The 27,136-nt window shown below is 50.6% G+C and overlaps 2 protein-coding genes across 6 annotated transcripts in view; one reads left to right on the top strand and one right to left on the bottom strand.

Annotated features, from left to right (window-relative positions):
* BCL11B (BCL11 transcription factor B) overlaps positions 1-25,324 on the bottom strand; it is a 104,294-nt gene extending 78,970 nt beyond the window's left edge. For 2 of the 5 annotated variants that reach the window (XM_050796671.1, XM_050796674.1), the window contains exons 1-2: positions 24,273-25,324; positions 10,661-11,029 (exon numbers count right to left, since the gene is read on the bottom strand). In XM_050796671.1, coding sequence (XP_050652628.1) covers positions 10,661-11,029; positions 24,273-24,330 — 427 coding nt within the window. In that variant the 5' untranslated portion in view covers positions 24,331-25,324. The remainder of the gene's footprint in view (positions 1-10,660; positions 11,030-24,272) is intronic. The other 3 variants (XM_050796673.1, XM_050796675.1, XM_050796676.1) reach the window with 2 other exon arrangements.
* LOC126958426 (cholesterol 24-hydroxylase) overlaps positions 1-27,136 on the top strand; it is a 515,386-nt gene that overhangs the window by 26,797 nt on the left and 461,453 nt on the right. The window lies entirely within an intron of this gene.

The raw sequence follows: 27,136 nt of genomic DNA, 5'->3' as shown, positions 1-27,136 counted from the left end.
GGAGGGGAGGAGGCCAAGCTTGAGAAGGGGCTGCTGAAGATGGAAGGAAGCGAAAGGAGACTTGCAAGTTGCAATCGTCGGGAAAACCGGAAAATTGCAGTAGTGGGGAGGCAGGTGGCGCCCAGAGGTTCAGAAGCAGAATTAGGAGGACTTCGATGTCCACCCCGCAGACAGTGACCCAGGCCCCAGAGGACTTCGCAGCCTGGGGCCTCGCGTCCCGCCTCTCCGCAACACGCTGTTTTCAGCGTTCCAGACCACCGCGCTGCAGTCTACGCTGCCCTGACGCTGGAGTGTGGACCTTGTTTTGCTCCTCGGGGCCGTCTGTTTCTGGAAATTACTTCTCTCTCTCTTTCCCCGTCTCCCCAAAGCAAAGGCCAGGTCAGGAAAATTACATACTTCGTTTTCCCAACAAATAAAGTCGCCTAGTTTGCAGGGAAAGTTTTACAAGCCAATGATGCAGAGAGAAGACCACACTGTTTAGCTTTCTTAATTGGCTGGCTTTGAACTTGAGGTGGGAGGAGAAAAAAACCAGCTCCAGCCCCAGGAAAACTTAGTTTTGCTGGGTTTACCAACGTCAACAGTTTTTAGCCAGCTGCTGAAGGTGGGAAGGAGTCGCTGAAGGTTTGTCCCATTTTCTCCTGAACAGAGAAGAATTCAGACAGTTGCTGTCTCTCTGAGCCCAGGACAGCCAGTCTCTGCCCTCAAACCCCAAGGGAGGAGCCTGGAATCCCTGGTTGGCTGGCTACACTCTCCAGAAGATGTGCTCTGCCCTGAAAAAGACTTTGAAACAAAGCCACCTTCTCCACTCCTTTCCAGGATGCCTTTGGCACCTGCCTTCGTCAGGAGGTAGACCCGTGTTTTCTGGACACTCTTGTGGTTTCGAAAGATGGCTTTGTCTGTGCCATATCACTAGAGGCAAAGCCTAGGCACTGGGGCTAACAGCCCCTAGGGCTCTGTGCCTCTGGATTCATCTTGAGTAGACTCTGACCCACGCACCTGTATGCCTGCACCTTTGAGATTGTGTCTACTCCCGCAACCTGAAGGCCATGGAAGCTGCCCAGGCTCTCAGCCCCCAGGGCAGGGGATGGGGGAAAACAGCCCTGATCAAATATTGCCTTGGCTTAGAGACCAAGCAGGCTGTCCTGGGCTGGGGGGCTCACCATGCCCTTGGCTGGTGCATCTGAATAGCTGCCTTCTCTCCACACCAGGAGTGGGGGAGTCTGACTTTTCACCTCCAACAAAAAGGCTATTTTGTTACTATTTTTCCACCCAGAGAAGTCTGTGGTCCCAGCTTCCCAGCTGTCTGAGCAGCCAGGGGCAGATGCTTTCCCAGACCTGGGGTTCATCAAGGGGTCCCACCTCCCTCCCTCCCTGCTCTCCCCTCCCAACCCTCAGCACAGATTCCTCCTTTTGAGACACCCCAGGGCCCTACAGACCAAATCGAGCAGACCAGCAAGAAGGCATCAAGAAAACTTAAAGAAATAAATAAAATGAAGCCTAGGGTGCCTTGCCTTCTCCAGCAAGGCCTCTTCTTCCCTGGGTCCAGTTCAAGGCTCACAAGTCCTGATCACACCCTGCCCTCAGGGGGCTCCCACTCCCTGTGTGCCCAGAGGTCACTGGCCACCCCCAGCAGGCTCTGGGCCACGGTGGGTCCAGATCTTGCAGGGCCCAAGGTTTATACAATTCAGGGTACACTCATCACAAAGAAAAGAATGCCAAACCACACAGGGACATTAGGGACAGGGCCTGGTCACATGAGGGGCTCTGAGCTTGAACTGTTAACCTCACAGTGAGTGGACCAAATTCTCCCAGACGGATCTTCACAGCCTGGGGCAGAAAGACCTAAGCTTTCAATCTAACAGTTTTCATATTCACCACCAATTTCTTCAGAGAAAACTGACTCCTAAGTCTCATTAATGTGAAAAATGAGGAAAGTTGGGGAAACGACTAGGTGGGAAAGGAATCGAGGTGGGCAATCCATGACCTTCTGCCTGGCTCTTGCAGCTGTTAGAAACCACTGGTGGCTCCATCTCACATTTCAGCCCAGCAGGCTCAGCCCCAGAGACGGGGAAGATCCGTCTGCTCAAGGTCACACAGCATGCCAGCCACAGTAGGATGCCATTCTAGGTCTCAGGCCAGAGTCCACTGTGTCTGCTTCTCCCCACTCTGGACTCAACAGGGCCACTTGCCTATAACTCATGACGAGGAGGGGGCCAGCTCCTCCCAAAATGCAGTCAACACGCAACTACCGATATGTACGGGACAGGTAGGTGCCCACTGTCTTGGTTCTTTCACCCCACTCTGGAACCCAAGTCCCATCACCAAGATTCGACCTCAGAGTGGAAATCACTCATTGCCCAGCCAGGAGCAGAAAGGGCCTGCACCAGCCCCAGTTCAAGAACACAGGATCCCATGAGGCCTGGGCTCCTGGGACATGGCCCAGTGAAGACCCAGGGCCTCCCTGGGAAGTCAGGAGCCTATCTTCTTTTCTTTATTTTAATTTTAAGTTCTGGGGTACATGCGCAGGATGTGCAGGTTTGTTACATAGGTAAACATGTGCCATGGTGGTTTGCTGCACCTATCAACCCATCACCTAGGTATTAAGCCCAGCATGCATTCGCTATTTTTCTTAATGCTCTCCCTCCCAGGAGCCTGGTCTCTAGGCACAACTGAGCCGGTGACTCACAGGACAACTGTGCAAGGCACCTCTCTATGACTCAGTTGCCTCCTCTGCAAAATGAAAGTAATATCTGATTTACCACCCTCGTGGGACAGAGACAGTGGATGGGAATGTAGGCACACTTATGACCACAGTGAAGAACATAACTGCCAGAGTTGACACCCTGGGACCCTACTCACCGCTATGTGACTTTGGGTAAATAACTTAACATCTCTGGGCTTCAGTTTCCTCTTCTATAAAGCGGGGCTGATATTAATATGTCATAAGGTCATAGGGAGGATTACACCAGTTAGTATCTGCAGAGTCTTTAGAGTAGTGTCTAAGTAAGATCTAGTAAGTATGAGTTAAATTCAACATCAGGCTGGGTGCGGTGGCTCGTGCCTGTAATCCCAAGAGTCTGGGAGGTCAAGGCAGGCGGATCACCTGAGGACAGGAGTTTGAGACCAGCCTGGCCAACATGGCAAAACTCCATCTCACTAAAAATACAAAAATTGGCCAAGCAGGCGCCTGTAATCCCAACTACTCAGGAGGCTGAGGCAGGAGAATCTTTTTTTTTTTTTTCTTTTTTTTGAGATGGAGTCTCCCTCTTTCGCCCAGGCTGGGGTGCAGCGGCATGATCTCAGCTCACTGCAAGCTCCACCTACCGGGTTCACACCATTCTCCTGCCTCAGCCTCCCGAGGAGCTGGGACTACAGTCACCCGCCACCTCGCCTGGCTAATGTTTTGTATTTGTAGTAGAGACAGGGTTTCACCGTGCTAGCCAGGATGATCTCAATCACCTGACCTCGTGATCCCCCCCGCCTCGGCCTCCCAAAGTGCTGGGATTACAGGTGTGAGCCACCGCAGCCGGCAGGAGAATCTCTTGAACCTGGGAGTCAGAAGTTTCAGTGAGCTGAGATCGCGCCATTGCACTCCAGCCTAGGCAACAGAGCGAGACTCTGTCTCAAAAATAAATACATAAATTTTACATGAAATTATGAAAAACTCAATCTCTTTGTTTCCTCAGTGAAAAGATGACCCCAAAGAGATGGGGTGACAGACAGACAGCCTTATTTCTATAGATTATCAGCAGAACCCACTCCTAACAGATTCTAGACCTGGTGGTTAATGCATTAGCCAAGCATGAAAATGAGCAACAACCGCCCAAAAAAGCTGTCAAATGCCTGATTAAAAAAACTTTAGTCAATTACTAACTATTTACTGTCAAATAGACAAACTAAGAATAATAATATTAACTCAGGCTGAATGTTGGTTAAGTTCGCCCCTTGGGAGCCCAGCTGCCTTTCTCTATTTTTCTTACCTTATCTCTCTCTCCTGTTTCCTGAATTACTGCTGGAAGTATGGAACCACGTACATTATAAATAAGGCCTCAAACCTTAAGAGGAAAAAAAAAAAAGGAAAAAACCACCCATTTATGTGACCAGTATGGTCTCTTTTTTTTAATCCAAAAAACTTTCAACTACAATTGGTGCTGATGTCACCGATTTTAGCTGCACACACTCTTGACGCTGGGTTGCACAGTTCACATGGCAGGTGGGTCCGCCGTCTCCCTGGAAGGCCAGCGGGACAGGAAGGGCTCACCCCCTTTCTCAGCTGAGAAAAATGGGACTCCACCAGGGGAGATGGCCTCAAGCTACAGGGCTGGGCACCCTGGGATGGCAAAAAGTCACCTGTCCTGACTCAAGGTAATTGGGGTCTGGACTCAGCTCTGCCAGTAACTAGTTACGTAAGCTCAGGCAAGTTACTGAGCAGGTGAAAAGGGAAGAGTTGGCAGCAAGGTCCTTCCGGGAGGCTAGGAAGCCTGACCCTTCCTCTGGATCCCACGGGCAGGATGTGCATTATTAACAACAGCTAAAACCCACAGGAACCTGTTCTATGTATACCTTGTCTGAATCAAACCTTATAACAAGCCCAAAACACAAGGAGTGTATCTCCAGTTATAGGGACCAAGACCTGGGGAGGCGAACAGTTGGCTGACAGTCACATAGCAAGTCCCTAGCAAAACCACAATTCCACAAAATAAAACAAATAATTTGTATGTGTGGGGGAAAAGTCTATACAACAGTGAATATAAAATAAAAGAAATAATTGAATATATGGAAAAAAATCTAAAATTCCAGCCCAGGTGCACCTGAATTTACATTGGACTGTGTTCTTTGTCATCACTGATCTCTCCAATGCCCTCATTAGGAAGTACAGGACAGTATACACAAAAGCCACAGACTGCAGGTCACAGTCCCTGGGGGTCTGAGGACTCCTGGCTGTGTCCACAGGTTCCTATCTGGGATGGGCTCCAAAAACCATTTTGGATGGGGTCAGAGGTAGTGCCTGCCATCAAGGCCCTACCAGCCAGACAGACAGAGTTAGAATACCCATCCCCAAAATCCTCCACACCCCTTGCTATCCAAGGAAACCAGACAGACCCGGGTGTGACTCTGCTTTGCTGTGTGACCTTCAGCAACTCCCTTAACCTCTCTGAGCCCCAATTCAAAGTGGGGTTAGAAATATATATTTCAAGGTTGGAGAATTAAGTGAGATAACCCAAGAAAAGGATCTAGCACAATGAGGGATACCAGGTAGCGCCCCCTCTTCCCCACCACCCACCAGCCCAGCCCGAACTCTGCCCTGTTCAGTCATCCCAACACCCAGACCCCAGCCTGAGCCCAGGGCCATGTCCCTCAGACAGAGCACCGCACTATTCCTCGGTGCAGACAGAACTAATAATTAGCTGTCACGATTTAATAATAAAAAAAGATAATCCATGCCACCACACACATGGATTTAACTCATCTTAATTTGAAGGGAAAATAACAACTCTAAATAGATCAAGCACAAGTTTTCTAAGGCGACCTGCAAGTGGGGTTTATCTCCAGTTTCCAGCACAAGCAAGTGATTTAGTTTCTCTCACTGGCCAAGCTACTATTTTTTTTTTCACGTTTATTTTATTTATTTTTAAAAGTCTGGAGAGAACATTCTCAAAGCAGCATGTAAATCCCTGGGCTCGTCAGAAGTCCTTTCCTCTCACACGTTTTGCTTAGCAATGGGTCACTGGGACCCCAAACCAAACCCTGTCTATGCCCCACCTGCTAAGAGAATCTCCCAGGTACATCCCGGGTCCTCCCTGGGTTACAGATGAGGACATATCAAGTGGGCAGGGGCATTGCAGCCAGGGCTGCCTGCCACCTCCAAGCCCAGGGGGATCTGCCACCTCCTGTCACCTGCTGCCTATCTCCACACTTCTCCAGAAAATTGACATTTGGGACTTGCAGGGTTAGGGAGGCAGGCTTATGAGTGACAGCTGATAGTTAATTCCTCCCTCTGTAGCTTCATTTGGTTATGGAAGGGCTGATAACAGACAAAACCAAATTCCTGGTGATCAAGCACCTCCCCTTCAGCGACTATCAAGTGGGAATTATACAGAGGAACCTGTAGGAAATCACCGTGAGAGCAATCCCAGGTTAAGTGACCAAGGAAAGCACGCACTCGGCATGCTGCCAAGCAGGGTCCACGCTTTCCTGTGCTTGGCTTTCCAGAAGCATCCACTTCTCGATCATCTGCCTCAGGCCCAACCTGTGCCAGGTGGGTGCTTCCTCATTTCATCCTCAGCATAACCCAAAAGGAGGTGCAGACGAGGAAACGTGGGCTCAGAAAAGTGAAGTGACTCACACAGGTGGCCAGCAGTGAGTGATGGGGCTGGGATTCGACCCGGGAGACGCCAAAGCCTGTGCCCCCTCACCCTGAAACCCCCCGCCAGCTCCCCAGAGTGCACCGCCAGCAAAGAGATCCTCAAGGGACAGTCACCTAACAAAAGGCAGATCGGACGGAAGAGTCTCCCCCATGCTGACACTGCCTGTGATGGTGGATTTAGTCCCACAACCCAGTGGAGGTTTGTCCCAACCCTGACAGGAACTCAGTGCCAAGAAGACCGGTACAAGCTGCTCTAACGCCTGAAAACGCCGCGGAGGAGGGAAAGCTGAGCGCCAGGAAAAGCTCCTATTTGCAGCACACCTACCCCCACCGTGTGCCAGGCACTCATCATAAATGTCACAATGACAGATGAGGAAACCGCGGCTCAGAAGGTCACGTCGCTGCCGGAGGCTGGCAGGGAGCAGGGTGGGGCTCTGACTGGGGCTGTGTTCTTTCCCACACAGCAGCAGCAGCCTTTAAACCCCAAACACCCTGAAAGCCCCTTTCTCCTCACCCGTCCTCAAAACACCCCTCCCAGATAACGGCTTGGCAGCGCCACGTGCCCTTTGCAAACCCTGGAACACCTCTCAGCTCCCCCAACGGACGGGTCCTGTGCTCCCCCGAACCCCCACAGAGGCAGGGAGGATGCCACAGGCAGGAACCTTAAGAAACATAAAGAATGTAAACCTATAGGCAGCAATGTATCAGAGGCACCATAGCTGCCCTGAGTCAGACCACCGGCTAAAGACCCTGCCTCTGACCAGCTTCGCCCCATCCCCAGACAGACCTGAAACAAGCTTCCAAGGACCTCCTCTGTCCATAGCGAATGCTCAGCAGGGAGCCGGGTCCTGGACCCAGAATGCACACGTCAAGAGCTGGGCTGCTGCCAGCTCACGCTCTGCTCATTATCCCCATGTCAGACGTCTGCTGCCTCCTCTGAGGGCTCTTTACCTGGGGATCCAGGTGGGGACACCCAGGGCGGAGGAAGGGTCCCAGGTGCTCAGTTGCTGAATGAATGAATGAATGCCCTCCAGAAAACAAAGCTTCAGAAACTTCCTCCCTCTACCTTCCCACTTCTCTATCATTTACCAAAAATAAAAAATAATAGTAATTACTCTCCAGATTGACTGTCCTGAGGAAACAGCTGATATGGGGTCCACGACCTAGTGTGATGATTGACAGAATCCGCCTGCAGTTCTCACCCTGGGATCTCCCTTAAGGGTGGGAGGAACCCCCTTCGGGTCTGTCTCTGGAGTCCCCACTTCTAGAAGCACCTCGTAGCAAGGAAGAGCGGGGACCTGCCTGGGTATTGGGAAGGTTGCTGGTCCTGGGAAAGGCAGGACCCTCAGGGCCACCAGGACCCTCGAGGTCACCTCACCCTGGACTCCTCTGCGCCTGGACAGCCAAAGCCAGAGGTAGAGTCCAAGAATTAACAGCCACCCACTCACCAGCTACTGGCCAGGGCCAGCAAGGCCCTGGGGACAATAGCAGGTCATGGAGGGATTGGAGGACTCATTAGAGTCCCGGCCGGGAGGCAGAAGCATGGAGGGACAGCCGGCCCGGGGGCCAGGAGCGTGGGCAGCAGCTGGCCGGGTTTCCGGAAGCCCGGGCGGAGAAGTGCCCGTGATTCCTAGTCCCCCTCTTAAAATATAAAGACTCAATTATCTCTGAGCAGCTTGCTTTACACATGAATTGACACATTTATTTTACAATAAATAACTGAAAGTTATCTGTGTTTCCTTTACTGTTAATCTACACAGAGAAATAATAAACAGGGCTTGTCTACAAAAATGCAACTACTGCAGTCCTCAGAATTCAATTAAGCTAAAATAATTAATGCTCCCACCATATTAAATTACTTTATACATTTGAGCCACTGAAGTTTTATTCTTTAATCTTTCCTTTTTATTAAATAAGAAAAGAAAAGAAAAGAAAAGTTGGTGCCCAAGTAGGCAGGGAAATAGGAGGAATGGGAACTAGAAAGGCAGACGCATGGTGTGCTGTTAAAATGGGATGGTCGTCTTCAGCTGACACAGCATGTAGACTGTTTTGTGCCTTTGATTAAAATAACATTTTAAATGCTTTGAACAAACATATCTCTTTAGACTTCTAAGGGATTATTTTACATATTTCTTCTAGAATGAAGAAATCCATTCGTCCTGTTGCTGAACAGAAAGGCCAAGAATATCTTTCGTCACACATAAAATAAAAATACTGTAGCCTGCTGCAGTATCACAACCCAGGAAAAAAAAAAAAAAAAAACAGGGGGGCCAGAGGGTGGAAGGATGAGGACAAAGCTGCCTTGGAGATTAACTTTGCCTTTTATGAAATCACATTTAGTCACTTTCTTAAACAAACCTGCCACAGTGATCTGCAGCCTCTCACTGGGAAATGCCTTCAATGTGAAATGAGGATTTGGATGTTTTTGGCAAAAGCAGCAAATCTTTCCATTGAAACATAAATAGGTGGCCCAAGTCTCCCTGGCAAGGCCACCCCTGAAAGATCTATGTGCACTGAGGCCAGGCATTGACACTACAGGTGAAACTGTCCCCAGAACATCAATCAACAAAGACAAAAGGCACCCAGCACCTCTGTGGCCTGGTGGCTCAGCCCGGTGAAGAGACGCTGCTCGGGTGTTCACAGCACTCTGAGAAGCCAGTGTTTACATGCCTGTGGCCTGGACATGTCTCAAAGCCCCTTGCATCTTGGAAAGCTTATGAGACACTTCATGCTAGGGCACCCATCAGAAGGCAAGGCCCAGAGGCCAATCTGGTTCACTGATGCCTCCCCAGTGCCTGGCAGGAGGCTGCAGGAATCTACATACCACCAGTCTCCCCACAAAAGAGAGGGCTCACTAAGTCCCTTGTACAGGTGAGCAAAGTGAGGCTCAGTGTCACAAAGCTTTGGAGACTTGGGGGAGACAGGCTTGCAGCATTACCCTGACTGCGTCCTGGGTGATGGGTGTTGATGAGTGCCCACGCCCATCTGTCTCACCCTCCTAGAAGCATCCAAAGCCTGAGTCCCTCCAGAGCCCATGCTACCTTCCATGATGGAAGCATGGTAATGATCAATGCACTCGTTTCCCCAGCCAGCCACCTACTTGCATGGCGCAGAGCCAGAGGAGGCCCCTGAGAGAGAAGTGCCACAGGCAAAAAACTGATTAAGAGCCCCTGCTCATCTAATCCTCACACCAGGCCTGCTGGTATTACCATTTCTGTTGACAGATGGGGAAACTGAGGCTCAGACCCATGAAGTGGCTAACCCAAAGTCAACCATCAGGATTTGAAGACTCGTCTGCATAAACTCTGATGCCCGTCTTGCTCCAGGACGGGCTGCTGCTTTTTAGGGAACCCAGGCTGGCCAGGCCCTCCTTTCTCCCCCAGGCCTCCTGGGCTCAGAAGTATAAACCAGAAACAAACACTCTGGTTTGCACAGAAAGCAGTGGCTCCCCGGAAGAGGTTCCAGCATGCCATGGTGCTGGCCAAGAGGGAGGGACTTCATGCTAACTCGCTGTGGTGAGCAGACCCATGCCTGGGGACAGAGGGGCCCTAGACCTGTTCTCAAGGTGGTAAAACCAGCTGTCCCAGTGGTCGAATGAGTGAGCATGTCAAAGGGCATGTCCAACCTCCCCCAACGGGCACAGTGCTCCAACAAGTTCCCACACCCCTGCCTGGGACCGGCCCCTGGGGTCAGGCAACGTCAGAAGCAACGTCTGAGATCAGGGGGCCTAACTCCTCTTTTCACACATGGGAAACTGAGTCCAGAGAGAAAGGAGAGGGGAGAGAATAAGCACTCCCATTCCTAAGTGCCTACCAGGTCATGCCGCATGCAACAGCTCATTAATCCTCACAGCAACCCTAATAGGTGGGTTTCCTTAGCTCCATTTCATAGATGGGCAAACTGACATGTCCAAGTTGTGAAGACAAATTCTAACCCAAGACTGTGTAGCTTCAAAATCAGGGACTAAGCCGAGATCAGTAGCAAAGAGAGGGCCAACCAGACTTCCAAATTTTCATTCTGTGCTTCTGACCACCTCTGGATTAGCCCCTGAGACAGAGTCCCCTCACCAAAAGCAAGCAGCCATCAGTCATTTGGGCCTCCCCGAGCCCCAGGCCTGTCTCCTCCTGAAGATCACCTGGATGGTGGACCCTCAGAAAGGGGGAGCCCTGGCTGGTGGCCCAGAGGCCATCCTGGAAGCCCCTGGGCCTTCCCCTGCACCAGTATACTCAGACAGAGGGCGTGGGACCCCGGAGGTGCCTTCTGGAGCAACCAGGCAAGCGCAGCATCCCATACCTGCAATGTTCTCCTGCTTGGGACAGATGCCTTTCGTGGGCGAGAGCAGGTGGTCATCTTCGTCGGGGGTGACTTGGATCCCGATCTCCACCGGCTCGGACACTTTCCTGAGCTCGGAGCGTGAGGAGGGCGGTGGGCTGTCCTTGTCCAGGGCCTTGTCATAGCAGGCACCCAAGCTGCCGCCACACTGCTTCCTTTTGTGCTCTATAAAAACCAGGATGTCCCCCAAGGGGAAGTTCATTTGACACTGGCCACAGGTGAGCAGGTCAGGGTCGGGGCCACCCACCATCAGCCCCAGGCCACTTGGCTCCTCTATCTCCAGACCCTCGTCTTCTTCGAGGATGGCAGCCTCCACATGGTCAGCCTCTGCTGGAGACAGAAAGAAGAAAGGGAAGGGGCAGAGAAGATAGAGATGGGCTTAGGCGGTCACAGCACCCGACTTCCGGTCCACCCCATCCCCACCAAGAAGCAGACCCCACTGCTGCTGGCTGCTAGAGCTCACCAGGTCCTCCCTGGGGTTGGGGGCTGGTGAGCATCCCCCACGGGACAGACGGGCACACACTGAGGCTCTAGGAGCAACGTCATGCCCCCTGGGCATTGCCACATAAGTAGTGCTGATCTTACTGCATTCTAGTTTATTTTCTGCCAGTTTCTCACCAACGTAGTATAAGAACACACACGAACACACGCGCAAACACACACACCGTGGCTGCTGATAGCATGAGATCGTGACATGTCTCTCAAAGTTTACAGTATCTGAGAATCACCTGGAGGCTTTGAAAAATCCCAAGGTCCAGGCAGCACCCCCCTGACCAATTACCCTGGGAACAAACATCGGAATATTCTTTCAGACTCCCCAGGTGATTCCAATGGGCAGCCAGGGCTGAGAACCAGTGAGCTGGAACCCTTTCCCCCTGCTGGGCTGGAGCCCCACCCCTCCCATCCCTTACACCTTCATTCATGCCCTCCCCATTCATGCGAATCCCACTGACATTCCTCTACCTGGGACCTGGAAACACACCAAACTAGAAAACAGAAACCCAGATGGGCGTCTCGGGGTCCGTCCTTAGGAGAGAAGGAAGCCCACATGCTCAGAAAGCAACAAGTGAGTGTCAGGTTCCAAAAAAATATCTTAGGAGAAAGCACTGCAGCAGAAGGGAGGCTGGAACCGGCTTGCAGAGTTGGGAAGCCGGCTCTCCCTGCCAAGCACCCGGGGCCCGGTCAGACTTCCCTTTCTCTGCAGATTTCCCCATACTCATCAACTCCCCACTGTCCTTTTCTGTTTGTTGATTTTATTTTCACTCCCAGAAAAATGAAAGAAAGAAAATTCTCCAGACTCCAAAAGCATTTCTTAGAAGATATCAAACCACACTTTCAACGGACAGTGTGTGTTTATATTTCTTTAGCAGCCGATAGATTTCTCTTGGGTTTTTTTTGTGGGGGTGGGGAGGAGTAGGGAGCCTAGGACCCAAATATTTGGAAGCTAATAAATGCCTCAAAAAGCAGCAACCTCCTCAAGGGAAAATTGGAAGATTCAGCAACAGAAAGTGTCATAAATAAAGAGAAGTGGACAGTGTGGAGGTTTCATATTCCCCTCGGGGTCTGAGCAACTTCGGGCTGGAATTTTTCGAGAGCAAATGTCAGTAGTCGTAGAGAAGGCACGAGTGGCGGGGTCTTCAGAGAAGCCAGAGGGCAGCCAAAGGTCTGAAACCCGAGGAGGCAGGTAAATTTGAAGTTGTATGGTATTTAGGAAAGGATAATGAAAACCACAGAGGAACGGGGAGAAGGAATGGGAGGGAGGAAAATACATTCCGTGGCAGTGAAGTTATTGAAGTGCCAGAGCCAAAGAACAGATAATTTAAGGAAAAAATTCTGTGGCATCTCCCATCCTACACATAAATCACTGTTCTCTATTTTCTGAACACGAGCCTATGCAGGGCCTAGGAGAGTCCATGTGTGAAACTGAATATGGAATATACAACGACACGTGACGTACAACGCACACGTATGAACTGTGTGTGGACAGGTAGCGATGTAGGTATCGCTAAGAAGAGAAACTACCATTTGAGATCCCATCTGTGGTTACAGAAAAGCAGACAGAGCCCTCGATGAATTAAATGTAGAATGCATCAGAAATGTGGCAGTACAAAAACGCCCCGCAGACGAGGAAATCCTAAATCTGTTGTCTGCATCTCTCTAACAAAAAGAACCTACAAGGTAAAGAAACAGTCCTCACAAAGCCAGTCCCAGAAACCATTAATTACACTTTAAAAAGAAATAGGAGTTTACTTAAAAAGGGGTTTGAAGACAATGCCACGTAATTAATTTACCAATTTATTTTATGAAAAGATGCTTTGCTATGGTTAAAATGTAATCACAACCTTCCCACCGAACAGAGGTTCTAGGGGAGACTGGATTCCTGTGAACGGTTTGTCAGAATGTAAAAGGTAATTATTTGGTGCCTCTTTTTCCCTTTAATGATCTAACATTGAGCAATACTGTTTATATTGAAAAGCTCGCACCTTTAATTACCAATTACATATACATAATTTCAGAGCCAAAGGAGAGGGCTGTAAAAACAGTTCTTTAGAAATATAAGGATGTATTGTGCGCCATTTTTACAGAAGGTGCTCCAATAAATGGGAGGAGGATGTCAAAATATTGTTTTGTTAAAAAATAGAGAGAGAGGCACAAAAGAAACGAGCTGAAGAGCAAAAGAGGACATAATGAAATTGAGAATTCAAATGAAACAGGGGCGAGGTGCGGTACCTGGTACTATTTTAAATGCCACCCTGTCCAGGCCTGGGAAACTCCTGCATCTAGGGAAGATTTGATAAAAACAAACAACAACAAATCCACAGGGCCAACTTGACCGTCCTTTCTGAGGGCGAACAGGTTTTCTTGGTTTTTTAAATTTAATCTTCGGTTTACTTTTTTGTTTGTTTTTTTTTTATTAACTTTTTCAGCCTCGTCCGCCCTCCTGAATAGTTCTAGCAAGCCTAAGTATCTCCTCTCTGCTGGGAGGTTTTCAACTACATAATTTCATATTCATTTTCTAATTCAAAAGAAACACAGATGAATTTAAAAATTAGCAGAGGTCACACATGCCTGTTCGCAAGCACCTCTCCTTCTCAGCTTCCTCTTTTGCCAAGACTATGTACCAGCACTTTTTCCTTTCTCTCCTTTTTTTTTTTTTATTTTTATTTTTGGTAACATCTGGTATTCTTTCCTTTTTTTGGCAGTCTCTGCTTTTTCACTTTCCTCATGCAGCAGCCCTGCGAGCCCCTGTAATTGGGTTTGAAGGTGTCCAAAGCCATTTGCTGTGCTGCAGCTCTGATTTCTGCGTCAAGTCCTAGCAGCCAACCAACCTGGGAGCCAGGCCCTGCTGGCGTCCCCGAGACAGCCCCGGGATTATCCAGGGCTCCAGGGCTCAGCTCTGAGCTGGGATCTCCACCTCCCAGACCAGAGATCCAACTCACTGCCTCTAAGGGAGTCTGGGAGGAAAAGAAACAGACAAAAACAATCTCCTTCCCCTCCCACTTTCAGCGTTGAAAGTCAAACCCCCTGAGATGACAGGGTGTTCACCCGATTCCAAAGAACAGGGTTTCCTCTCCCCACCACCCAGGCTGTGGGGCTGTGCCTTGGCCTGCTGTGTGCGACACTTCCCAGGAAGGGAGCAAGGTCACCCCCAACATCAGGCAGCAGAGTCACCCCCAGCCCCAAATTTCTGGGTCAGAGTAAGTGGACCAAGTGGGCCTGAAAGCTCACGTTCAAGGCCTTTGTAGACACCCCCAAAGACTGTGGTTTCATTTCCGCTGGCAAGCTGATACCGAGCTGGGCGTGTAGGGTGCCTGCATAAGTGTGCATGTGTCCCTCCTTAGAACTGTATCGATAATGGAAGAAATAAAAGGAGAAAAACATTTGGCCAAGCCCTGGGAAGGGCAGAGGGACACCCCGCTTTCTCTGCCCTATGGACACCTGAGTCTCCCGGCTCTGCACAGCCTCAGAGAACCAGACCTCTGTTCTAACAGGCAGAGAGGTCCAACCTGCCACCCAGAGACGAAAAAGCACCAGGAAAAAGACCAATGAAAACAGCCTTTCAAATTCCCAGACCCTACAGACCAGCCTCTCATGCAGTCTTGTCCAGCAAACTCGGGCCTTAAAAAAAATAAAGGCAAGACGAGGTTTTCTTCTGAGATGATCTCTGCTTCCATGAAAAGCTCCCCAAGTGTCGGGCAGCCCTGCAGAATATTGCTGCTCTCAATATATTATGAGCCGAATAAAGTAGAGCAATTGCTAAAATGTTTGACTCATTAGGAGGAAAAATGAATGGAAGCAGCAGGCAACCTGTTCGAAAGGGCAGCTATCAGAGGGCTGAGGTGGATTCTGAAATGCTCAGTCCCAAAGTGAAGGGACAAATCTGTATTCACACACACACACACACACACACACGAGTTAGATTTTCTTTTACAACAAAACCACATTTTATTTACAAGGCCAGGCCTCCTCCCAGCTGGTAAATGCATTTAGAAGCAATGAAATCAGGCTTCACAAATAATAATGGACATCGTTGTTAAGTGAAAAGGGAAGCACTTGATCCCAAGACAAACTTCCCCATGCTGGGCTTTGCTGGGAAGGAATTTGAGGCAGGAGACAGAAATGGAAAGACATCGTTAACACAGGCCCAGCCAAGCGGCCAACAAGCCCCCAGCAGCTGCAAGCTTTCAGCAGGGCCTTACCTGGCCAGTGACTCCCCCACACACAGGGTGCCAAGGGCCCCGCCCTCCCTGTTCCATCTCTAACAACTGCCCATGCACCTGCCCTTAGGGGAACTCCAGCCGAGAGGTCTGCTGCCTGCTGTCCCCAGAGCACCGGGCATGTGCGTGGCTGCCTGCACACACACATGTACATTGCTACATACACAGCAGCACATGGGCTGCTGCTGCTCCTTACCCTGCATTAATTCAAATCCAACTCTCTTATCTTTAATGGCTAAGCTACAGTCCAGGAGAAACATATACAGAATTATTGTTTCAGTGATGACGGGGGTGGGAAGGGGAAGGATGTGGGGGGATGGGTCCCAGGCTCTTAAAATCGTGTGCCACCAACGTCACAACCGCCATCATGATGTGTACGCATGTTTACAAGAAATGTTCAGCATCCATCCGCCTGAGCTTGCATCCGACTGGAGACTTTACACCTGCTTCCTACGAAGAGGGAGCTCTTGCCAGCAAGCCCATGCTTACCCATAATCTACGAAGAGATCTTTTCATCTCCTCTCCGTGAACACTTGGGGAGGGGCTGGGACTCCAGGCGACACGGAAACGCCACCACACGCACACTCGACGGAACACAACACTTTCTGAGCTGCCATCCATTTTTAATTTATTGGATCCAAGAGAAAATAACAACCGTAGGGAGGGGGGACGAGAAGGGTGGAGGGGGAGAGAGCAGGAATCAATTCTTGGTGGAGAAAATAATCTATGACTAGATGACGCTTAAAGGCACGACAAGAGATTTTATGAAGTTCCCCTAACGGAGGGAATAATGAAGTGCCCAGCAGAGAAGGAAATGGAGATAAGAGGGAGGCAGGTGCCAGGAGGATGTCCACCAGGGGTCTTGAAGGGTTATTAGGGCACAAGGTGGGGGTGGGGACCCTGGGAGGGCACAACCAGGCGGAGTCTGAAGCAGGAAGCATGACCCAGATCACCCTTCTCTGTCCTGACCCTCGACCCTCTCAGTAGACAGTCAGAGGAGTCCAGCCTGCTCCAGGTCAGCTCTGCAGCCCCCTGACAAAGGCTGCCTCCCTGGAGGGACAGATGCATACCACAGCCACCACCCCATGAGGTCCTGTCTGCCCCTCCTCAACTGAGGCACACACCTCGATAGCCATTTCTGACTTGTGGGAGGGAGAGCAAGGGAAGGCGGCCAGTGCAAAACACGCTTCCCAGTGTGGGTTTCCCAGGAAAATGATCAGGGTCCCGCTGACTCTGTCAGCGGGGGAAACTTTGGGGCTGGCCTGCAGACCAGGAGGTGGGAATTCCAGATCCACGAAGAGGGTTTAGATACAGGAAGAGCGTCACTCCCATACCTCTGGTCTACAGACTCCAGGCGGGAAAGTCGAATGTTTGGGGAGGGCCTCCCAATGTACAGACTGTTTGCAGGACTCCAGCCTGATTTTAGAATGCTGAAGCACCTCCCTGAAACATTTTCTCAGTTGTTCTATGGAGTCCAACCTCCTTCTCTCCCCCACTGCACACACCTCTCCAGAACCCCAAAAACTGAGCACAGGAGTCTGCGTCTCCCCAACACAAGAGCAGAAAAAAGAACAAGTGAATAAGGAAAACAGTACTCAGGTATATCCACAGGTCTCGGCCATCACTAAAAGGTTACAAATTAAAGGCTTGACTAATAAAACAGGCGCTTTAGAGAAAAAGAAAAGGAAAAGATTTACCACAATAGCAGTCCTTCTCAACACATTTAGCAGGTTCTATAAAACTGCAAATGCCTTCCATCTTCAGAGCCACAACAGGCTCCTAATGATGTGATATAAAAGCACTCTTTGTGGCCAAATGAAGAGATTTGTTTTTATTTAACGTTATGCTTTTTTCAAAGGTGTGGAAGAAAAGAGGGGCCTCCACACAGGACACTGGACCTCAAGGCTTTAGTTGGAGGAGTTTGGATCTTCTGAGGCCAACAGCAAACAGCAAGGGCAGGAGTACTTTCAACATCTCTTTTCCAAGGTAGGAATTTAAACATGACCCCCACACACACACTTCTTTTTTTAATTCTTAGCAGCGAATCCATTTCTGAGGCACATGTTAATCACAACAATATTGGCATTCAACTTTTCTCGGTCATTTCTGCGTGTTGTTTTAGTAGAAAACTCACTAGAACATTTCACAAATGTATTTGTATTTCAGCAGTTCAGTGGGAGGAGGGCATAAAAAAGAAGTTATGTAAAAAAGAGGATTTTTTTTCTTTTTTTACTTTGAAGTGACTTAATTTTGTGTGGTCTGGGATTTCATTACAGTAAAATAGTTCAGGCTGGCTAATTCAACACCCAAGTAAATTATCAGCTGCCATATGAAAAAGAAAAAAGACTGAATTTCTTGAATTTCAGCAACTGCACAAAAGCATTTTGCATATGTCAAAATGCTGGACCAACGTCCCGTGAATGTGGCACCATTCATCGAGCCTCCATCTAGTGTCACTTTTGCCAGTAAAAAACGAGGCTGCTTTGCTCACCCTCCTCACTGGCTGTGGAGAAGCAGCAAGAAATGTGTCCTTCTCTTTCCACGCATCTCCAAATAGCCTGCTCTCGGTACTTTTTACCCACGTCCTGGGAAACCTACTGCTCAAGGGAGGCAGTCAGCACACGGCGTTTCTTGGGGAGGGATGGAGAAACGGGGGGGACTGAGCCTGAGCACATCTCCCTGACATTTGGCTCCCTGGGACCAGAAGGAAGTTGAGAGGGATCAGGGAGTAGGGACAGGACAGAGCGCACAGGACCTCAGACCGAATGGCGTGAGTCAAAAGAGTGTCGCAAAGTGACAAAGCATACTCACGGCAGCTGGATGACACAGACATTCATTCCTAGTGTCTTCGGTGCCCCTCCCCATTAATAAATACAAAAGTGTGTCTACAGCTAACACCGTCTTCAGAGAAGTATGCTCTGCGGGTATCAATAACTCAAGCATGTGGTTCAGGGTACAGCCCCCAAAGAGCATTTACTTTGTCCTTGTCCTCCCCAGATGTGAAGCCAGCATTAACTTAGAGGCCAAAGTCCTTGGAGAGTTTCAGCTGAAGGTGAGGCCTAACCAGGCAGCCAGAGGGTCCATCCTTAAGCCGTGGGAGATGAAGGAGAGTCTCCAAGGGACAAGAACTTGACCCCCTCCCATTCCCTTCCCCATATATTTTTTTCCTGCATTGTCTTATCTATGATCTGTGTTTAGTTACAGCTTGTGAAACTCCCCTGAGTTCTAAGGCAAAGGATTGGAGATTACTAAACTGATTTTTTAACGGTTGTCTGCAGCTCAGAGACCACCGCCCAGCTCAAGACTTCGAGGTGACGGTGCCTCTTCATCTCTGAGTGGTCCAGTAAGCTCGCTGCCACTACATGCTTACAACTGGCTCGATTCAAACATTAAATGAAGTAGAGAAATAATCAGATAAATTGCTGGCCCTCTGTACTGGAGAGTGAAGGCTCTTTCTCCAGCTGATGACAGCACTAGGCTTTTGTCTGACCTAATTTATTTCTCTTTTAGGTTAGAATAAAGCACTCTTTCCTGTCTCGGGGTAACCTCTTCTGCTCATATATTGAACTCTAGCATAAGACTCAGGGTGCAGTCTGCAGATTTCTTGAACTTGGGAAAGAAGACATTATAAATCTAGAAATCCTATGATCAAAAGCACATATATTCCCCATCACTAAATTACATGTTTAGGGGAGAAATCGTCTCATTGAAAACCATCCATAAAGGACAACTGTTTGGGGTGAAAGATGTGATCAACATTGGTTCTAGCAATCACATACTCTTTCCAAACAAAGTTTTACATGTAATTTGAGTTGGCATTTTAAATCTTTGGGGGAACGGTACTATTTCCCTTAGTACAGTGGGAACATTACCTAATAAATGGAATTGAGAATCCAAGTGTTATAAAATTTGAGCTAAAAGGATTTCCATTCATCAAGCTGTTTTAGGTACACGACTCCCAAAAGCAGCAACTCTCGACTGTTCCCTGGGTCTGTGACATACAAGACAGAAATGAGCAGTACACCTTCCCCAAAATGATGTGCACTCTTCCCAGACCTCCCCAGCCCGATCACCAGCGCCTTAATAACGGAGCAGTATTTTCAGAACGTCAAAACCATGGACAAATCAGGGAAAACACACCCATTCAAAACTCACAATTTTAATTGTTAAAAAAGAAAGAAAGAAAGAAAGAAAATCAAAGAAAAAGAAAATGCCCCCATCTGCCAAGTGAGGGCTTGTAAATCAATGGCGATAGCTTGAAAATAGATTTCTCAAACTTATATTCTCATTTTGTCCTGCACGAATCTCTGCTGGAAAATCAATATTACAACTTCACACTTAAGACATTTTGCAGCAACGTAAACTGCCGCCGCTGCTGATGGAAGCCCGTTCCTAGCCCATTGTAGCGAAGGCGCCAAGCCATGACACGGGCACCGAGCTCCCCCTAGCTGCCAAGTGGCGCTAGGCGCGGCTCGGCGTTTCAGCTTGCCATCAACCAAAAGCCAATTCAACTGAAAGTTTATTTTGGAAAGTATTTTATCACAACAAGCAACAGAGAATGCAAAGCAATCGAGATAGGAGATGAAAAGGGGATAAGTAAAGGCTGGTGCAAGCCGTGTTCTAAGCTATAAGACAGTGCCAAGAACTCGATTCTGAGAAGGCGCTGGAAACTGGTATCTGTAAACCACTGTTTTCTGTGCTTCCGTCTCACCTGAGACATAATTCTAATTATTCTCAAATGCACCCAAAGTTGGCCTTCCCTTGGGTTGAGTAGGACCCATTTAGCCCTCCGCACTGGTCATTGATGCAACACACGCAACCAGTTAAGCCCAGCCTCGATGTCTCTAAGGCCGGCTTCACAAAAGCAACTGCATACACCCCAGTACTTCAGAAATGACTAGTTTTCTGTTACGAAATATTTCAAAGGCCAGACAAAAAATCGCCAAGGCCAGGCACAGGCAGATAGCAACTTCCCCATCAAAAAAAAAAGAAAAGAAAAGAAAAGAAAAGAAATATGCATATATACATCATATCATTCAGGTAGGGGAAAAAAAAGACCCTTTAAAAATATTAGGGGTTGTTAAAATATGCTCACTGCTGTTTTCTCTCAGGTGTGAATTACAAATGAATAAAATCAGCCTGGCATAACACCTTTGATGAACACATTTTTATTCTCCCGTTGAATCAGAGCAGCTGACTTATATCACACTTCTAATGATATGGGGTTCCCTTCTGTGCAGAAGGGAGAGGAACTTCACTCCCCCCACCAACTAACCAGAAAAAAAAAAAAGAGAGAGTTATGTCTTATGAAATTTATCGGAGGCCCAATTTTGAAAGACATGTGGACCATGGGAGATATACTGTACCCTGGGGAGTCAAGATAATTGTGAACACCGCCGCCTTCAAAACATACAGCTACAGCAAAATCTAATTTAAAAGGCAACCATGGAATTAACAGTTAGCCTAACTTTTGCATTGAATATTGGGTCTCTAGTTGTTTTACAAAATGGTGAATTCATACGGAAAATTACTAATCTTCCTAGGAAACCTGTTGGTGGGTTATTGAGAAAATCATCTTGATTGGGGTTACGCAGTTTACCGTGGACATCTTATTTTGCTTGGTCTCTTCAGAAAGCATCAAGCTCCTTCTCCGGCTTAAGCACTCTTGCCTTCACCCTCGCCCTGTCTGGCACAGCGGGCTCTGGCCCTTTCCTCTGCCTGGTCAGTCGATCCCCCTTAACCTCCCCTCGGCACGATTGCCACTGTGTTGTTTTGTTGTTTGTTTTTTTATTAATAGCTGTGTCTGTCCTCTGCTTTTAAAAGCCATATCCATCTGGGTCAAACATTTTGAAGCAAACCAGAAGCCCAGGTTTCCATCACCAGCTGTCTCTCACTCTTTTTTACCTCACTCCTCTTGTCCCTGGTCCTGTCTGTAAATTTAACTAGCTCATTATGGAGCCCTTCTCAGACGCTCCCTCCCCCCCCTCCCCCCCCCCCCGCCCCGCCCGCCCGCCACCCACCCACAAAGACCATGCGTGCTATTTGTGTGCCCTCCTGTTTCCCAGGCCATCAGTTATTTGCAGTTGCATCATCCCTGAAGGACCTGAGGCTGCTGCCCCACAGGCCTGGGAGCTGCCACCCCACTGATAAAGATGGACCATGTTTTAAGGGGTATCTTTTGAATTTAAAATCTAAAATGTGAACCCCAAGTGGAGGCTGCGACAGCGCCCGCTTTGCCAACCAGGGCTCCAAAGCACCCTGAGTCCACGGCTCCTGCATCATTTGTGGAGAGGCACCTCCAGAGGCCACAGAGGCTAAAGTGCACCCCATTCCTGCCTTTCCCCTGCTTGCACTCCCACCTCCCTCCCGGGTGACACAGGACAGACGAAAAGCCAGCTGCTTTTGGATAATAAACAGCCTTGTCTGAAAACTGGTTGGACCACTCTCCTAGCTTAAACCCGTACACATAGCCTGGGCTCCATGTACCCCTCGAAGGCAGGCGGGCTTTCCTTTGCCCTCTGGTCTCCTTCCCCTTTCTCTCCTCACCTCTCTTCTCCTTTGCCTCTCTCTTTTCCCTCCCTGCCACTGCTCCAGTGTCAGCTGGCTTTCCCCAGTGCAGCTCTGAGCAAGGCTGAGTGAGACAGGGAACAAATGAAGGATGGGAAAGTGCTGCACCAGGCACCCCTCACCCTCATGCCCAGCTGCCACCAGTGGTCTGGCCAGGGCTCTCGCCTGATGTCCCAGGAATGCCAGGAGAGGGAGAGCCAAAGCAAAGAGAACCTACCTGCTTCTTCCCTTACACACAACTGCAACCACTCCTGGCTCGCCGCTGCTGCCAGCTTGGCAGTGCACCCCCATTCACTCCCCCTTCCCCGACCCCCCCCAATTCCCCCTCCTCAAAAACAACCCTTGCAATTATACAGAGGCTACGTGGGGCAAATTGCCTCCTGGAGAAATTAAGCCTCTGCAAGTATAGACGTTTTAACAACCACCCCATCTAAAGGGGGAAGGGTGTAGAATAAGCGATTGCTGTGGCTTGGTAAAGGATCGAAATGTCAACTGGCAAAAAAGACCTTGATCAAACCAAGCTCAAATCTGGCTGCAAAACATTTTGTTTTAAATGCAGCCGGCGAGTCTTCTTTGATGTTACAATGGCGAAAAATAAAAGAGAAGTCCTCTTCCCTCCCTCCAAAGAGGCATCCCTCTCCCAAGGCGAATCCCACTTTAATTTCTATTCCCCCCAAAAAAATAATCATAATAAATCCACAAATTCTTACTAATGTATCTGCTGTAACAAAGGAGAGATGGCAACAGCAATTGCTCCGAGCAGATGGCTCCTATGCTGGATTTTCAGGGGAGGGGAGAACCCCTTTATATATTTATTTATTTATTTAAATTTTTTAAAATATAACATAAATATTCGGCTCTCGGCCGCCCCGCAGCCAGTCCTCTGCGGCGGCTGGACGCGCAGCCCTCTCTAGCTCCGCGCGGGCAGCCCGGCCCCAGCCCGGCGAGGTGCGCGGCGGATTGCAGACATACAACCTGCCCGCGGTCTCGATGGCACCCAGAGGATGTTTTATTTTTAATGCAAAAAAAAAAAAAAAAAAAAAAAAAAAAAGGAACGGCGACCCAGGCACCGCGAGAGAAAGAACGGCGGGGAAATGTTCGCGCGCAGCGAAGAAGCGGCCCCGCGGGCTGCGGCGGGCGGGCAGCGCGGCGATGCCACCTTCCCGGTGCAAGTGTGCGGGGACCCGGAGCGGGCTCCCCTGCAAACACCGTACCTGGCCCGCTCGCGCTCGCTTTTCCCCTCTGCTAAATAAACCCAACAGGGACGGTGGAAGCTGCTGCCTGTCTAGCCCCGCTGCCTGACTTTGCCCGCCCAGCCACATGCTTGAAATCTACACGATTTCAGCCGGTGGATTTCCACTGCGACCTGCCTTGTTTATTTAGAGAGGAAAGATGAAAGATACTGAGATAGAAAGGTGGATACGAGATTGATGGGTCTCCTTTTATTTCTTTTTTTTTTTTTTATTTTACTATTTTACGAGCGCATCACTCTCTTCCCACTCCTAACTGACAACCTTTTTTTTTTTTTCTCGTGGCGGGGATTTTTCACCAACCCCAATCCCCCCACCTTTTTTGAAGTGGGGGAAAGAAGACAAGATCATCCCAGGAGACAGACGGAGGTGGGGAAATGGGGGGTGGGGAGGGGGTCTTGAGCCCTGCAAACAGCCGCGCAGCTGGATTATTTTGCAAATAGCAGGAGGAGGGGAGAGAAAGGCGGCTGCGGAATCCTAGGACCGGCGTGGCCGGCACCCTGCTGGGCCGGGCGCAGGGACCGGGAACCCGGAGCCGGCGGCCGCCCCTGGCCCTACGGCTCCCCCATCCGGAGCGCACCCCGCTCTCCTCCGCCCGCGCCGTCAGCACGGACCCACGCGCTCGCCAACTTTTCCCCACTTCCCGGCTCCCCCCTCCCCCTCCGCTCCCCCAGCCCCCTCCCCCTCCTCTCCAAACCCCGCCACCAGCGCCGCCGCCGCCACACACGCCGCTCCGAGGGGCGAGCGTCCAGCCGGGCTCGGCGCGCACACACACACTCCTCTAGCCTGCACGCCCCCTCGCAGGCCCCCGAGCCCGAGGCGCGTCCGGCTGCTCGGCGCCCCAACTCCCCCGGCTGCAAAGAAACTTTCCTATGGCCCCCGCCCCCCGCCATGCTCCAGGCCGACGCCGTTGACTCTGCCAGCCAGCGGGCGGCCCCGGCGCCTGGCCCGGCTCGGCTGTTCCGGGCTCCGTGTCCCCAGCCCCAGGCGCCCGGAGCCCCATCTCCGGCCCCTCGCGCGCACTCCGCAGACACTTACGGGTGATGAGCTCCCTCTGGGACAAGTGCTGCGGGTTGCCCTGTTTGCGGCGGGACATTGCCCCGGCATCTATTCTGGCATCGCCCGGAGAGCTGCACTGATGGGGGGAGCCGGGGGAGGGGGTCCGAGTCGCTGCCGCTGCCGCCGCGCCGCTGCCGCCGCCGCCGCCGCCGCCGCCGCCGCGCCTCCTCCTCTGCCCGGGTTGGTGTTTTTTTTCCCTTCCTCTCTTGCCCTCTCTTCCTCCTCTTCTTCTTCTTTATTTTGCTCTTTCTTCTATGCTGTTTTTTGTTTTGTTTGCAAAAAGAAAAAAAAGGGAAGAAAAGCAAGAAAAACCTTTCGATCTAAAATAAGAAAAAGAGGCAAAAAAAAAAAAACTGCTGTTGCTTTCCGCGGACTGGCTGGTTTCTTTAAAAATATATTCTTTCGAAGGAAAAAAAATCTCTTACACTTCTTCAAACTGCTTGGCCTCTTGCACTTGCAAATGTCTTCTTGAACTTAAACTGGATTTCGCACCGGCTCCTGACACTTTCTTTCAGGGTCTGGTAGGTGGAAAGCGCACTTCTACCAGGAGGGGAAAAGAAAAAAAAATGCAAACAAATAAAAAAAAAAAAAGAAGAAGAAAAAGCAAAGGAAAAAAAAAAGCAAAGAAAACTTGGGGACTTGTCTCGTACCCCCTCACCCCGCCCCCTCAAAAAACCCAAAGCAATGTAAAACTGCCCCGGTTCGGTTGTTTCTGGGTTTTTCTGCGGGCTGCCTGTTTTTGTTTTTTGTTTTTTTTTTCTCGGAGACTGACCCTTCCGAGGCTCTGGGGGGACACCAAGAGAGGCTCCTTCCCAGTTCACCTGGCAGGCTGGCGCCGGCCGGAGGGGCTGCCGAGTCCCCGCGAGCGCTCCCCAGCGCTCCCCTGGCGCCGCGGGCCCGGGGGGAGCGGGGCGGAGGGGCGGCTCGCCCAGTGCGCCTGGGTCGGTGCGGGCGCAGACTGGGAGCTATAGATTGCAACGTGAAGATGGCGGAGTCCGGGTTCTCTGGGAGCTCTCGGTCTCTCTATGGCTGGGGCTGCCTCTGTACAATGGGATAAAATTCAAGTTCAAGTGCGGACGTGACGTTTAATCTGCACTAGAGACAAAAAGACCCAGAGAGTCGGAGCACTGGGGGCGACTAGCGGTGGCTTTTTAACATTGTACCCTGTAAGAGAACAAGAAAGCACACACAGAGACACACTCGCGCGCGCGCACACACTCACATACACACACACAGTCGCCGGTTGCGCACACCCGCAGCCCAAGCCGGACACACGTGCAAACCGCGTTTTTGTGCGCTCCTCATCTCCCCCCAGCCCCGGCTGCGCAAAAGCAGGAGGGGGTTGGGGGGGGGACACTGGGCAACGTATTTTAAAATAAAAGAAAAATCGTCCTTATATCGCCTCCCTCCTGGGAGCAGGACCCCCTGAGAAGGGGGCCGGGGTACTGTGTGAGTGAACTAAATTGAATCAATACAAGTCTCCACCGGCCCAAAAGCTCTTTCGGACTTGGACTTTGGGGGTGGGGGCGTGGACTGTGGAAAAGGGTTGGGGTCGACATGGGAGTTGGGGGACAGTAAGAATTGCTTCGTTTCCGTGGAAAAGTCGCTTGGAAGTTTTTACTTTTGTTTTATGGTCGCGGGCGGGGGCGGGGTGGTGGATGTTGGAGTTCAACTTCCAAAAAGTGTCTCCATATAAATCCTGGTATTACAGACTCTGGGAGGGTGAGGAAGACAAAATAAACGACACTAAAAGAACAGAATCAAGAACACGTGAGGGGCTGAGAAGTGTTTGAGACCTTGTTTGAGTCCCATTTGGAAAAGGATTTTCACTCAAATCTCTGTCCCCTCCCCTCACCTTACCCCCATTAACTCCTAGGGGTCAAACACGGCCCCACCCCCTAAACCGGGTCTATGGCAAGCGAGAGGGTAAGGGGCCCGGGCGCTCCACGTGGGAGAGGGACTTGGACTTGCCGGCCCAGGAGTAGGTGTGGCCAGATCTCCGCAGATACTCGGGTGGGTGACTCCAGGAGGCGCCCCTGACAATCACAGCAACCTGAAAGTCACACCCCGCCCCCCGCGCTCCTCGGCCCAGGGTAGGACTTGAAAATGCCTGTCAGACTGGGAAGGACGCAGCTGCCTTGTCAGCCGTTTGATCTCCAGCCGGCGAGGACAAGAGGAGTTGTGGGGCCTGTCTGTGGCCCTGGGACAAGGCCGCACCACGGCCCCCGTGGACACCCCCTATTCCCCAGGCTGCGGCCAACTTTGTGAATTTGATGACCTGGCCTCCAGGGCTGGGCGCGCCACGCGGCTGGCCTCCTCTCCATTCTCAGGGTTTCTCCGGAGGCGGCCAGGGCGGGTCGGGGCCTGGCTCCCGCTGGGCTTCGCGGGCGAGTCCGGCTGCACCCACCCCACTCCGCCCCCAGGCCTGGCTCCGGCGGCTTCACCCGGACGCATAGCGAGGCCGTGACGCCTCCAGGGGCGCCGCCTCCCTCGGGGCCTTTTCCTCGGGGGGCACACGGGGGTTTTTGTTTTCGTCCCGAAGGTCTTGGGTGGGGCGATGGCACCAACAATTTAACAGCGCCCAGCGTCCGTGAGCAAGAATGGAAAGAGATCCTTTCCAGTCCCATACCCTAAAAAATATAACAATAAAATGTGCCCTGGCTTGCAGTTCTGTAAACTGTGGGCTCCAGGGTGGGCGGACGCGAGGCCGAGCGGACGGAGACCGGGGGCGGGGCGCGGACTTGTACCTCCTCGCCCTGGCCAGGCAAGCTGCACCCGGCTGCCCACTCCCAATACCCCACCTCCACGTGGTCCAAAGTCTACAAGGGCCTCCCTCTTCTGCC

This window comes from Macaca thibetana, chromosome 7 (assembly GCF_024542745.1).
Source record: "Macaca thibetana thibetana isolate TM-01 chromosome 7, ASM2454274v1, whole genome shotgun sequence".
Taxonomy (NCBI): Eukaryota; Metazoa; Chordata; class Mammalia; order Primates; family Cercopithecidae; genus Macaca; species Macaca thibetana.
The sequence above is the reverse complement of the archived record's forward strand: the minus strand, read 5'-3'. Positions and strand labels throughout refer to the sequence as shown.